The sequence below is a fragment of the Scardinius erythrophthalmus genome (genome assembly GCF_964197995.2).
Source record: "Scardinius erythrophthalmus genome assembly, chromosome: 3".
Lineage (NCBI taxonomy): Eukaryota > Metazoa > Chordata > Actinopteri > Cypriniformes > Leuciscidae > Scardinius > Scardinius erythrophthalmus.
The window spans coordinates 54,325,472-54,340,480 of record NC_138223.1 but is presented as its reverse complement, the minus strand read 5'-3'; the positions used below and the strand labels follow the sequence as shown (position 1 = coordinate 54,340,480).

At 40.5% G+C, this 15,009-nt stretch overlaps 1 protein-coding gene across 1 annotated transcript in view; it reads right to left on the bottom strand.

Annotated features, from left to right (window-relative positions):
* Nucleotides 1-871: 871 nt before the first annotated feature.
* The window catches only part of LOC308687456 (uncharacterized protein), a 94,976-nt gene continuing 80,838 nt past the window's right edge, over nt 872-15,009 (bottom strand). Inside the window, exons 26-36 of the mRNA XM_081360018.1 lie at nt 8,607-8,678; nt 8,248-8,440; nt 4,208-4,327; nt 3,901-4,082; nt 3,630-3,791; nt 3,348-3,554; nt 3,038-3,270; nt 2,888-2,954; nt 2,714-2,805; nt 1,615-1,765; nt 872-1,491 (exon numbers count right to left, since the gene is read on the bottom strand). Of these exons, the coding sequence (XP_081216144.1) occupies nt 1,351-1,491; nt 1,615-1,765; nt 2,714-2,805; nt 2,888-2,954; nt 3,038-3,270; nt 3,348-3,554; nt 3,630-3,791; nt 3,901-4,082; nt 4,208-4,327; nt 8,248-8,440; nt 8,607-8,678 (1,620 nt within the window). The 3' untranslated portion in view covers nt 872-1,350. The remainder of the gene's footprint in view (nt 1,492-1,614; nt 1,766-2,713; nt 2,806-2,887; nt 2,955-3,037; nt 3,271-3,347; nt 3,555-3,629; nt 3,792-3,900; nt 4,083-4,207; nt 4,328-8,247; nt 8,441-8,606; nt 8,679-15,009) is intronic.

Below are 15,009 nucleotides of genomic sequence, written 5' to 3'. Positions count from 1 at the left end.
TCTAATCCTGTTCTTCTCTACTTTCTCAGGCACTTTGTTGTTGCACAGTTAACGTTCCAACACTGGAAAATCGCACGGTTAACTTAACAACTCAAGACATTGTCCGTCCCAGGATGAAATGGCGTGTCACCGGGGAGGGTCTTCCTCTTCCGAAATCCCCAGATCGTCGTGGGGACTTGATTGTCGAATATGAGGTCAAGTTTCCCAAAAGATTAAGCCAGAGTGCAAAGGACACTATCGCAAATGTTTTGCCGGCTTCTTGAGCCGTGTATACTGCAATGCTGGAGACATTGACATTGGGAATTTTTGGTTTCATAGTATTTAAAGGATGAACATGAGGGGCTGCTGAAATTGTCGAACTGTTATTCTGTAATGTACTGCCAATGAGAGATTATCTGAACCAAAAACATTGCTGGACTAGACTGGTTTATGTGTTTGTCATGTACATTTTTAGCTTCCTAAACTTTTAGTTTCCCCCCATTTTAGTTTCCTTTGGGTCAAGTCCAGCAGAAAGTCTCCAGCTGCGAACTCTTTGCCAGCTTTTTGTTGTCAACTACACACATCTAACACATCTAAGTTTACTTATTCCAAAGATGGACAGTAGAGCATGTTGTGATGTTGCGGGGCTACAATAATATAGTTTCTTATCAGCAGCCTGATCCTTTGGACACCTCAGGGAAGTCTTTCTGTGAAAGTAGCTTGTACTTTTTCTGCTAATACGGTCTAATACGGTTCTGCTGATGCCACTAACAGTCATTTCCAATATAGTGGTGGCTCAAAGTGATGCTTGGATCCTCTCTCTTCTAAGTATGTGAAACAACACTTGATGCAGAAGTTATATGGTGAGAAACTCAAAAGCTCAAAGTCAGATAGAGGACAAACTTGTAACAAATACTAGATTTATTTAAAATAAATTATTCAAACTACTGATATTGTGGTTCATTTCTTATGCAAAATCATATGGAACTTTTTTCTGTTTTATTACAGGCAATTTATGTTATTGTTTTTAATTGTGAAACTAAATAAATAACTAAATATAGTTATTCACAAATTACTTCTGTGGGATCTTTTTGGATTGTGAGATTATGAGTTATGAATATGTTTTTGAGTTTTGAATAGATTGTTTAAAAGAAAATAAGATTTGAAATGTTACAGATATCACACTGCTTTAATAAAACACTTTAAACTGAAAAACAATTGCTTTATCTTATTATTTTGTTAGCGTATTTAAAGTGTAACCCAGTATACAAGCCTCTAAAATCATGGTAGTTCCTCTACCAAAGAAATGTTGCACTTAAAGAAATGTATAGATTCACATAAGTGTATTGACCGCTGTAAATATATAGCAGGTTAACTAGTGAAATTTGTAACTGAGTCGGTCATGACAGAATCACTTTTATAAGAATGGCACTTCCTTTGCTGAATATGGATGCTTGTGTCTTCACTGTTTCTTGATGGACATTTGAAGAACTTCCTGTACTGCTGCCTGACCTGGACAAGAATGAGAAGAGAAATAGTTTTAAACGCTGGTAAAAAAAAAAAAAAAAAAACACAGAACATGTCCAGGTTATTTTTCAAGAATCTCATTTTCATTTTTTCATTCTGATGTCTGACCTGATTATTGAGGACACAATAGACCAGGAACATGAAGGTTCCCTGCTGGGAGTTCAAGATCAGGAAGGGGATCTCCAGCTCCTTCCAGAAACCCAGAATCCAGGAGCAACCAAGAACCACAAACTGAGCCAGTGTTTTAAATGTCATATTCCTGCAGAGAAAGATGAAGAGTTAATATATATTTATTGATTATATTGTTGTGGAAAATCTGCAATTGTCCTGTTATAAGTATGCCATTTGTCTGTAGAACACTTCTGTATTGTAATCAACCACACCTGCAACTTGTTTATTAAGAAAGTGGTTTATGAAGAAAAACTCTGAAATTGCTAAATATGTTTTTTAAGAAAGTGGTTTATAAAGAAAAAACATACCAAACTTAATGTTTTAAGCATTAATTAAAAGCACAGAGAGGAACAAAACATGTATTAGAAAGAGCTTTGCTAAAGAAAGACAATAAATGCAAGCATTACCGTCGGATGTGTTGCGGACGAAGCGCAGAATGCAGCAAAGAAGAAAAGTCTGAAGAAGGAAGACTAAGAGGCGAAAGGCTTTATAAAGACAGGTCCGAAATTAATTCCCAGAACTCATGACACCTCAAGACTTAGGATTGGATAAATTGTCTGTAAGAGACAGGATTTCCAAAGATGATGACCTCAAGAAATCAGATGGTCTATAAAAGGCTGAAAGGAGAAGATGAAGGCAGACGCTGATTCGTAATGGCCTCTCCGGTGTTACAACGCTTGTAAACGATTTACTCTTGATGTTGTTTTGTCTTGTTTTTTATATATTAGTACTTTATATATAAACTAATTAACCTGTAGACAATAAAACTATATTTAATTGAAACTAAGAAACTCTTTTTCTACTCTCGCCTGCCAAAAGTCTTTGATTTCTAAAAAAGTGAGCTGAACAGACCATGAAGAAGTCTTCAAACCTGTTGATTGTGAGTATGAAAATTCAGATGCTTATGATTTAGGACACATTTGACTTTACCTAACCTGAGAATAATCAAAATAAGGTTAAAGGTGTCTAGAAATATGCAGCATATAACAATATATATACACATTTCATGGAGTGTTAAAATCATATTGTTTGTTACTTGGTTTGTTTCATGTGTGAAACTTCAGCGTTCAGATTTTTCAAGGTGGAGGTCAGACTGATGATGATGTAGATGAAGAGAATCATGTTTAACTGCACAGTAAGAGAAACAACAGTAATTAATCTTTAATTACTTTTCCTTTTAATCCAAAGTCATGATGAGAAATGTGCTTACTGCTAGTATGACGCAAACAGGTCCCTGAAAACTCCAGTTAAAGCCTTTATCCATTTTAATCCAGCACCTGTTTAGAGGAAGAAAAATAATTAAATGAACAAACATGAAGGATGAAGGTGTTGATCTCTGAGTCGTTCAAACTAAACTCACTTTTCACTTCCGTAGCCTTTAGGATTCACCCCAGCAGACACAGCCACCACAACCAGAGCAACCGTATATCCAATCACACACAGGAATCCACTCCTAAGCACGCCCCTCCTTTTGGAGCTGATCTGTGATAGGTTCTTCACACAGATGAAGAGCAGCACAGCTTCAATGAACATCCACACAAAGCCGGAGAGAAAGAGGAAGTGCAGCACACCTGATATCACGGCACACAACACCTGGAGATCATGAGAGACGGTTATGATGATTCTCAGTGAGACTGTGCTGAGCTGTAGGGCTCCTTCATCATTCTCACCTGATGATGGCTTATGAGGCTCAGGAACTGTTGTGTGAGCAGGAACAGAAGGTGAGCCAACAGAAGACTCACACAGAGGTTGATTCGAGCCACATTATTCACTCCAGGACTCCACTGACAAAGGGCAAAGGTCAACAGGGTCAAACTGAAGAACACCAGCCCCACGATCACACACACCAAATTCAACACGTCCAGCAGTGAGTCGCTCTGAGGAAACATGTCAGAGTACATGAGTGCTAAATCTGTGCTATTCTTCAATGCTCACTAAAAATGTTCTCGTACCTCTGATGGGCGGCTGGTTTGCATGATGAGAGCGAATGTGGACAGATGAACACAGGAACACACAGTGTGGCTTCTGTTGGTCTTTAAAACAGAACAACCATCTACAATCCACTCACTGATGCTCCAGTACACACAGGACAGAGAACTGCCGGGCTCAAACTCCTGCAAAAAGAAGAAAGAACATGCAGAAAATAGTATAACACTGAATATTAGATGTTTTCAGATGTTCATCAGTTCTCAGGTTGGACAAAAACATATTTCAGTCTCTCACTCTGATGTGTTTGAAGGTGAAGTTGACTGGTTTGGTGAGTTTAGTGTTGGTGGTTTTGAGAAGAGTAGCTGAGATCACAGTGGACATCATGGTTTTAATCGTGTCAGTTGATGTGTTGAAGAAGTCTGGCTTCAGTAAATTCTCCATTGTGTTATAACTCATGAAAGCCACAGCAGCTGATCCTGTGTGACAGAAACAGAAGAAACTTGTGTTCAACACATTAAAACCTTTAGTTAAATGTGGTTTAGTGATATATCTTCTAAAAATGTTTTATTAAAAATGTTGTATTAAAACACATCTCACATACTTGTTTCATTGTTGTTATTGGCGATCTCAATGAGATCGATGTCCATAGAACAATTTGTTGTGACAAGTCGAGGGATTTTATCTAAGGTGACACTGGATCCAACCATGAAGATTTCAACCTCTGATTTAGAAAATAAACAGTTATGTTTTGTTTTTTGTTTTTATTAAAGTTGATTCAATCTGCACAAATGTGCAAAAAACAAAACAATAAAAAGACTAAAATAAAATAACTATTTCATCTAATTACTAGTTTGAACTAATCAGTTAACTTTGTACACAGCAAAATCCCCAGAGTTAAATTAAGTCAAGCTGGTAATGCCGTTTGTGGAGTTGTTTAATCCTCTTCTGCTGAGATCTTGAGAGATGTAATGTCTTCTTTTATCTTTAGTTGATTCATCTTAGGGTAGGGGAGACCGGGGAGTGTTGCAACAGGGGATGGTTGCAACATGTCATTTTTCTCCAATCAGAAACAAGCTAGAGTGATGACACTCATACTGCAGATGCACAGTTAGACCCTTCCCCCAACAAGAAGAAAGTAGACATATTCAACATCTGCTGCTGAATTTATTGATCAAAACTTGTTTGGAGGTATGAAAGTAACATTTCAACTTACTTAGTTTAAATTATTGTTTTGTTGACTTCTAAGTGACATAAAAACCCCAGTGTTAAATCAACACTGCTCAGAGCACATATGGTCCCACTCTACAGAGTGTTAAAATTAACACTGAAGCAGTGTTGAAGTTAATGAGATAATTAAGTTAAGACTGAAGCAGTGTTGAAGTTAATGCGGTAATTAAGTGATTAATTAAGTGATGATTGGCCATTAGTGGTGACACCTGATGATAACAAGCAGACTCACTGAAGGAAAGAGAAACAAGAAGAGAAAAAAGAGAAACACAAGAACTACTGACTTCGAGCCATTATTGCACTTATTATTTTACCAGTTTGACTTTATTTCTGTCATACATCTACACACGGTCTTATTTAGATTTAACAGATGTTTAGATGGTAATGTTTTATGGAATGTTTCGTTTCATGTCACCATTATGGTGATCGGTGTTTGCTTTAGTTGGGCTCTTGACCCTTAACTTTTGAATATTAGTATTTTTCTGGCTGCTCCAACTCTGTGTTTATAAAGCATATGTGTTGTGGCAAGAGAAGCTATGATTTGGGCTGTGTTTCCTGAAAGCATTGCAAGCCTAATTTGATCGTACAGACCATTAGTTGCAGTTGGTCTGCAATCAAGTAAGGCTTAACCCTCTGAGGTCTGAGCTGTTTTCTGGGCCCTGGAGATGTTCTGACATGCTCTGACATTTCTGATTATTTCTGTTACTTGTGACATTTTCATGGCTAAAGTCTAATTACACTGTATTCAGCACAAACTCTGCTACAATAATATATCAGCAGCATGTATGTAAAAGTTTGTAGTTTTGAGATAATGACGTTTATGCGTGGTTTGTGAAAATGCAAAAAAATAAAAATTCTCACTGAAATAAGGTCATGAAACCCATACCCTGACTGCTCATTCAGATAAGACAATATATTGATTTAAACATTTTACGACGTGTTTTGTGTTAGAAAGCTTTATGCGGGAGCTCATTAATATGTAAGCTTTTCTCACCTGAGAAAGACAAAGAACCTCCCCTAACGGCCCTATTAGGAGCTATCAGGCCCTATCATTCTGAGCAACCTTGCACAATACTGTAAATGAGGAGATTTAAAAAAGAATGGCTTTTAAATTGTTTGGATTTATTTACAACACAACATAATCCAAAGATACACAACAAATGCCAAAATAGCACTTCAAAGACAGAACTTTGTGCCATTCCTAAAAACATTGTACATACCTTTCATTTCCAAGATTTTCACTTTACCATGTTCACGTACAGAGACTCATGTGAATGTTGAAGTCCTCAGTGGCATCTGGGCCCTGAAAAAAAAAAGTGAACATACTAATATAAAGAGAAAGGCCTGCACGATTTTGGAAATAAATATTAGATTTTTCTGGTTAAAATTGCTTTTTAAAATTCCTTTTTAAAATTCACAGAATACACACACACACACACACACACACACACACACACACAAATGTTTCCAACATAATATAATGAACACCAGGTTTGGTGTGCCTTGTAGGCATAAGGTATATGCGCAGTGCCGGATAAAATAATAATAACAATAAATAACCTATAGCAGTATAAATCTTCCAAAAGACTTCAGTAACAACTAAGCTAGAGAAAAATGTATTGATTATCATGTTACTTCAAATGTTTCCATTCGTTATGATGATATGAAATGAGATAATAATAAAACATGAAGCCGTTTGGTGCGTTTTGCTTTCATCCAAAATATGATACAGTACATTCAAACGCGATCGCTATCAAAAATATGATACATTCAAGCGCGATCGCGCTCAAATATAAAACATTATGGTTACCATAAATCTACGTTTGAGCAGATATCCACAAACACAGTAACAGTAACAGTAAACACGGGTCTAAATATTATAATATTCCCCATATATCTAGCAACAGTTCAACTACAACGTGACATTTATGCAACAATAACAAACTAATATGTAAGAATTTCTTACCTTATCTTTTTTGTCTTCAAATCGCGTTCTTCTTCTTCTGAGGTAGCCTAAATCCAATGTAAGCTCAGGCACGTCTTTCAAACTCGACGAAAAGTGAAGTGTTTTGTTGTTGAGGTAATGAGCGTGTTCGCGTTCCATGTGGAGATTTGCATGTGAATCTCTTTTGCGCGAGTGGGCGTGGCCAAATTAAAAATAATTAGGAAGCGTTTGAGAAGCTGGACATCTTGCTGGTTTTATACAAATTACTTAAACAGAGAATATTTGTTTTCGTTTTGAATCTGATCATTTAAAAGTACACACTTAAATGTTTATAAAGGTATATGGCTCATAAATGTGTGACAAGTATTCGCTGAGTTTTGTTTCAGTTTATAGACGTGCTCAAGAAAAAAAAGTTCACCGCGACGGAGAGGCAGAACGCACACCCTGTTTATTTTCTTTATTTTACAAAAGCACAATGTTTTGGTTTGATTGTAAGTGGACACATACAAAAGGAGAAATATCACAGATTCTTTTTTTATATTTCTTTTTTCTGTTTGACTATAATTGACTGAGTAATTTAAGTTTATAGTGCTACAATGTGGAGAAAATCCAGCAAAATGCGCCTGCGCGTTAGTCGACCTCAGAGGCTTAAGATGCTTTTGTTATAAATTGCATGTTTAATAAAAGTTTGTTGCATTGCAAATTGTTCAATTTTTCCTGTCTGGCACTGAAATATGGAGAGATTGAATAGCATCTGTAACACCTGCACACTGAATATATGTAGGCCTATTTTCTACATATAAACAAACAAAACTCAATAACTGTTATTTGATAAATATCACTAAATAAATAAATAATAGGTTACAATAATATTATTATAGAAATAAATAATACTATAGGCCTAAAACAGTTAATATTTTCAGAATTCTATATGCTCATTGAGACAAAAAGCTAAAGTTAATCAGTGAAATTTAAGGGGTTTTTTTAACATGTTGCAACCGTCTCATGGTTGTGTTGCAACTGTCCCCTGGGTTGGGGTCAGTTGCAACATCTGGCTTCTTCCATTCAAATAAATACTGTGAACGATATGTCATATATAATCATCTTTAAATGGTATAGAGTTTAATATATACAAATGTGCTTGATCTAGTCCCAATAGTCTCTGAGTAACTGAGAAAAATGCAAAAAGTGTTGCAACTGTCCCCGGTCTCCCCTACGTTTACACGACAACGATACGCTTAAAACTCAAAGGTGTTTCCTTTGAGTTTACAAAACTTTGCATTTTCAGGCACCCAAACTGACTCTTTGTTGTCGTGGAAACGAACGGCCAAACGTATAAAAAGTTTTACGTTTTTTGTTGAAAACGGTGTCGTGTAAAAAGACCCTAAGACTGTGGCTGAAGCGGGTGTTTTCTATATAAACTATATCAGTTTAGTTTCATCATCAATAATAACAGTTTCTCCACTCACCAACAGCATCAAGAGTAAAACTGACACTGGCATTTGTGACTGTCGGCTTCACCAATGTAGAGATGAGTTTCTCGTTGGCTTTTAACACATCGTTTCCGTTGGAGGCTAGTTCAGCTGAGCTGACTGATGATGAAGACTCTGAAATCTCTCCTGAAGCGTTGAGGACCATATTCAAAACATCGGCCACTGGAGTCTAATTTATTGATCAGAAAAAAAAAAAAAAAATACTGTAAATGTAAATATTAAGAAAGCCAATTAATCAGACTTGCAATGTCAATAATGTAGCTGACAATTACATTTGATTTGATTATTTTATATATATATATATATATATAAAAAAAATTCTCTTGAAGACTTACAGTCAAAGGAAGCTCTTGATCTGTAATGTTCTCGATCTGCTGTAGAAGATTTTGAAGCTTTTCAGTCTGACTCTGAAATCAAAATTGAGAAGACAGAATTTGACGATGGTTGAGTGATGACTTTAACCGGGTATGCTGAGTGCCTCTGAAATGGTAAATGGACTGCATTTATATAGCGCTTTCACAGACCTACGGCCACCAAAGCGCTTTACATTGCCTCACATTCACCCATTCACTCACTCATTCATTCACCGACGGCGGAAATGAGACACAGTGTTTTTTAACAAATTTCTTTAACAAATGATTCAATGACATATTTTTTTTAAAACATTTGTCGCCACCTACTGGTGGAAATGAAAATGCTTTTCTAAAGGTGCTTTTCTGTATTTCGCTCGCTACAGTGGACAGTGTTTGTATCCAAACCAGTGCCGGCCCGAGCCTTTTGGGGGCCCTAAGCAGAATTTGATTTGGGGGCCCCCTCCCACAACGCGTAGTTAAAGAAGTTTTAACTTTTTCTTTACTCTTTTACTAACTCTTTGAAACTTAAAAAAAAAAAAAAAAAAAAAAACTGTAAACATATTCTAGCATTGCAATCTTGACATCGCAGCCTGTTCATTATAGCCGTAATAAATATATAATAATAAAATAGTCAACCTAACATATAAAACTTACACTGCTCTGTTTAAATAGTCAGTAGTACAATTCATACCATTCACGGTAAGCACCGCTCCACTGTGATGTTTCCAAGCACATTTTTGCGTGTGAAGAGGATGATTTTTTCTGTCGATATTGGAACGTGAGTGAAGTACAAAGAAGCCTCTAATAAAGAATAGTTTACCATCCAAATACATCGCGAATCGCTTACTTTCACTTCCACTTTAAATTATTTAGTTTTGGCTTGTTTATAGTTATTTTTTTATTTTTGTTCTGTTCTGAATATCATTAAATTTAAAGGATAAATCATTGATTTAAATGTCAATCATCAATCACTGATCAAATCAAATTTTTGTTCAGTTCACGCGCGTGATCATAGGTAATTAAACCTATGCGCATGAACTCGACAATCGATTACTATGGACTTCGACCGAAAACAGGATGTAAATACAGGTATGAGCGCTGGCTGAAATAACATCATTTTTATTCATATCTTTCACATCTACTCAATGCCAGTGTTGCCAAGCTAGCAGAAATTAATGCCGCAGAAATTAAGGAGTGAAAAGCGCAATTAAAAGCAGTTGAGAAAGAAATGCCACAGCTTATCAGAGAAAATAAAGAACTAACGGAGAGAGTTACAGAGATGGAAAGATATAAGCGGCGATGGGACCTTAATTAAGATACAAGGTCTGAAAGAAAAGGAAAATGAACAGATCCGTCAAGAAATCATCAGCATCCTGTCAGAGATCGCACCACAGTGGGCCACTTCCATGGAAACGGTTATTGACAGTGTCCATTGGCTCAGGAAACGAGAAGAAAGGAGTCATCGCCAAGTGATCATCCAGTTCGTGATGAGACATCAGAGGGATGAAATCTGGAGACTGACTAAAAACTCTAAGTTCTGCAAGGAAGCTGGGATTCGTTTCAAGCAGGACTTTTGCAAAGCAGACAGAGAGGCTCGAGCAGCGGTGTGGCCGAAGATGGAGCAGGCTCGTGCAGCTGGGAAGAGCATCTACTACAGAGGCCACATGGGTTTTATTGATGGTAAAAGGGTTCTTGTTGATACCTGAGATTGATTCTGATAGCTCATATTTCTGACCACTCAGGTAAATATGTTTACATTCAATACTTGAAATTTACTTAACTGAACTGAAGTTAAATGTTCAAGGTTCTACCACACATTAATGGTTGTGCAGTTCCCTTTCGAGGGAACTCGCGATGCGTCAATGACGCTTTGGGAACGCTTCTGCGTGATTGCGTCTGAAGCACTTGTATCAACTAGTCCAATGGCGAGAGAGGGCGTCACGGGCGGGTGACGTGACGACCAGGAAAGGATAAAGGACATCCGGTTTAGAGCCGCGCTAGCTTCTGTGCCTCAGCAAGCGCTCTGTGTTATACTGTCTGTGTTATTTATTGTTGTCTGTCACAAGCATAGATATTATGGCGAACAAAACAACCTTATATCGTGTGTTCCTCCCTGCCCTCTGTCTTTACGGGTGGGGATACACACGATGTATGTGTTGTTTGTTTGGAACGGAGCATGTTCTGTCAGCGCTCGAGGGTGCTGACTACGAGCATTGCGAGTTACTATCGTACTCGCTCCGTTCCCGCTTGTCACTCTTTGAGGAGGGTGTTCAGGCTCGCGTTCCTCGCAGTACCGACCCCGTGTTGCCGAGGCAGCACGGAAGTTGGTATTGTGGGTTCGCAAATGGATCTCGCGGAGAGGTTAGAGACGGGCTCCGCCTTTTCTCTGCTTTTATCTGGGGGATCCAGCGCTCTCTCTCTGCGATCGGAAGCCCGCGCCGCGGGTTCATCCGTCCTGGTTAGAGAGCCCGGTGTTTCAGCGGTCTATCTCTGAGGAGGTAGAGTGCTGAGCATCGATGCATGTCCACAACCACAAGCATATTATATATATCTAGACAGGAGTATGGGGAGCAAACAGCTTTGGATTGTGTGTTCCTCCCTGCCCTCGCTTCATTACGAGTGGGGACACACGCGATTCATGTGTTGTTTGTTTGGGAGTGGAGCATGCACGGTCAGCTCTAGTAAAATAAGGGGACTGACAGTGTTCATTCATAAATTCCCGACGTGTATCTTTTGCACTGTCGAGAGTTTAGCTCTGCTCCCGATGGCTTTCTTCTCGAGGGAAGAAAGTCAATAAAGATTATTTGGCTCGGATCTCGCATTTGCTGAGGCAGCGCGTAGATTACGGGTCTGCAATAAAGATTCTGTTGCTCGATCTCGGATCTCGCGTGTGCTGCGGCAGCGCGTAGATTACCGGTCTGCAATAACAATAATAGTGGACTGGATACGTTCATTCATGAACATTACCGACGTGTGTTCACTATCAAGAGTTTCCCCATGCTACGGTTTATTAAAAAAAAAAAGACTGCAATAAGAGTCCAGTGGTTATACAAATGCAATGCATTGATTAAAGAGAAATAGTGTATTGCAAGCTACGAATTTAGGATTCTTTTATTGTATGTTGAAACTATTTTATATATAAGCTTATATATAAATATATATTCAGCCACAGACTATATTAACTTGTCTGGTTGATTTTTTGCTGTTTGATTCTGAGGAATTAAATAAGTGGGCTGCATTTAAATTTGCTTATCTGACTTTCATTAGTTAGATTCATGTATAAGTTCAGCATTTCATCCAGACTGTGTAACTTGTCTGGTTGATCTTTTACTACATTTTATTTGGAGGAATTAAATGGTAAAATTATGTGCTGAGCATTGAGTTAAGGGAATTGAAGATTCTAAAAACATCTCAATCTCCTGTGTACAATGAGTTTGGAGTTGATAACTTCATAAATCGGGCTGCTGGGCGGAACAGCACTAGCCATTAACAAACTCCTTGTACAGGCAGAGTGTCATTTTCTGTGCTCCCCCTCAGAAAGATTGGGGACCAGAATGGCATTCTCAACAGAAGCCTTTAAAGCAGAAGATGGATCTGAGGACTGTTTTTCTGTGAAAAAGGCTTCGGCCAAGGTCCTGATGCCACTGGTGTCAGACCTCTGGGGGCAACCCCGACCGGGGTGGAGCAGTGTTAACCTCAGTATACGGTGCCCGCACCACCTCGGTGCCCTCAGGAGGCCGTTCTGCCAACCCCACACCCTTGGTCTCGGGGCGCAGCGGTCTCCAGCGAGCACATGGCTCAGTGTCACCACGACACCGTGTCAAACTCGCACCCTCTTAGGGGGGTTCAAAAACAGTCAGTTCGGTTGTTTCCTGCCAGGATGCTTCAGGTCACCGAAGTGGCTGTTACAATAACATCAGAGGCCAGTCTCGAGAGACTGGTACCCTTAGTAGATTTTCTGACAGAGTGGAAGAATCTGCCGAATATATCTCCTTGGGTCCTGCAGATAATAGAGAGAGGTTACAGAATCCAGTTTCGTTCTCCTCCAACTTGTTACAACGGGGTGCTACTCGTGTTAGTACATCCCGAGCAGGCTCTGGTAATGGAGCAAGAAGTAGAGTCTCTATTAGCGAAGGGAGCTATAGAGCAGGTGTACTCGCCCGACAGAGAATCGGGGTTTTACTGTTACTTTATTACCGCTACTTTATTGTTCCGAAAAAGGATGGGGGGTTGCGTCCCATTTTAGATCTCCGTCTGTTGTATCGTGCAGTCATGAAACTCAAGTTCAATATGCTCACACTCAAACAGATCGTGACTCAAATCAGATCCGAGGACTGGTTTGTCACGATAGATTTAAAAGGCGCTTACTTCCATCCTCGCTCTACAAAGGAAGTTCCTGTGGTTTTCTTTTGGGGGCAAAGAATACCATTATCGGGTGCTTCCATTCGGTCTAGCTCTATCACCCCGCAAGTTCACAAAGTGCGTAGATGCTGCTCTGGCCCCGTCAGGCTGCAGGGCTACGCGTTCTGAACTACATCGATGACTGGCTGATTCTGGTGGAATCAGAGCAGTTAGCGGTTCGGCATCGAGATGTCGTCCTCGCTCAGATGAAGAAATTGAGACTCAATGCCAAGAAGAGTGTGCTTTCTCCATTACAGAGAACCACTTTCCTTGGTGTGGTATGGGATTCAGTCACGATGCGAGCCACACTATTGCCCGTTCGTGTAGCTGCTATCCTCACAGCCACAAAAGAGTTGAAGCTAGGCCAGTCACGCACTGTGAAACAGTTCGAGAAACTGTTGGGCCTCATGGCAGCAGCATCCAATGTGATACCCTTTGGCCTACTGTACATGAGACCCTTGCAGTGGTGGCTCAGAACCAGAGGGTTCTCCCCGAGGGGAAACCCACTTCGTGCGATCAAGATCACGCGGCGGTGTCTCCGCGCCTTGGTTATATGGAGGAAATACTGGTTCCTATCTCACATGAGCAGTCACGCATTATGAAACAGTTTGAGAACTGTTGGGCCTCATGGCAGCAGCGTCCAATGTGATACCCTTTGGCCTACTGTACATGAGACCCTTGCAGTGGTGGCTCAGAGCCAGAGGGTTCTCCCCGAGGGGAAACCCACTTCGTACGATCAAGATCACGCGGCGGTTTCTCCGCGCCTTGGTTATATGGAGGAAGTACTGGTTCCTATCCCACATGAGCAGTCACGCACTGTGAAACAGTTCGAGAAACTGTTGGGCCTCATGGCAGCAGGTCCATTGTGATTCCCTTTGGCCTACTGTACATGAGACCCTTGCAGTGGTGGCTCAGAACCAGAGGGTTCTCCCCGAGGGGAAACCCACTTCGTACGATCAAGATCACGCAGCGGTGTCTCTGCGCCTTGGTTATATGGAGGAAATACTGGTTCCTTTCCCAGGTTCCGGTGTTGGGAGCTCTTTGCCATCGAGTTGCTATCTCGACAGATGCTTCCCTCACCGGCTGGGGAGCGGTTTTGGGAGGCCGCTCATCCCAGGGCCTGTGGAGGAGTCATCATCTTTTTGGCACATAAATTGCCTGGAGAAGATGGCAGTCTTCAATGCGTTGAGACATTCCTCCCAGACCTGAGGGACCATCATGTGCTTGTCCTTACAGACAACACATCGGTAATATGGTGATGCATAAATATGTTGGAGCAGACATCCTGTTGAGGCAGGGGCTGAGGCCCAGGGAATGGAGGCTCCACACCGAGGTGAGGAGTACATTTGGGGGATTTATGGTCAGGCACAAGTGGATCTCTTCGCGTCTCAGGATACGACGCATGGTCCACTTTGGTTCTCCCTCACACATCCAGCTCTCTTGGGGAGCTGGATGGACATGGCCGAGGCTTCGTCTGTACATCTTTCCCTGATTACTCTGCTCCCAGGAGTTCTGGAGAAGGTCCGCCGGGATGGATAATTATACTATTAGTAGAACCGTTCTGGCCATGCCTACTGGTTCTCAGACCCGGTGTCTCTCCTCGACGGCTCTCCCTTGGAGATTCCAGTCAGGAGGGACCTTCAGTCTCAAGTGGATTGGGTGATCTTTCACCCAGCCCAGAGATTTTGGATCCCGTGGGTTTGGCCTCTGAGGGGGCCCAACTCATTGACTTTGGTCTCTCAACTGAGGTTGTGGAGACCATACTTCACTCCAGAGCTCCCTCCACGAGGAAACTTTATGTGATGGGTTTTCACTTCATATTGCGGGTCTCGGACAGTGTGGCCCAGTTTACTGCCCGATTGGTACAGTGCTGGAGTTACTGCTGGTTAATTTTTCCACAGGGTTATCCCCTTCCACACTGAAGGTGCATGTGGCGGCCTTAATGCCAACCGTGTCCCTTTTTGGTGGTATTTCCCTGAGGGGG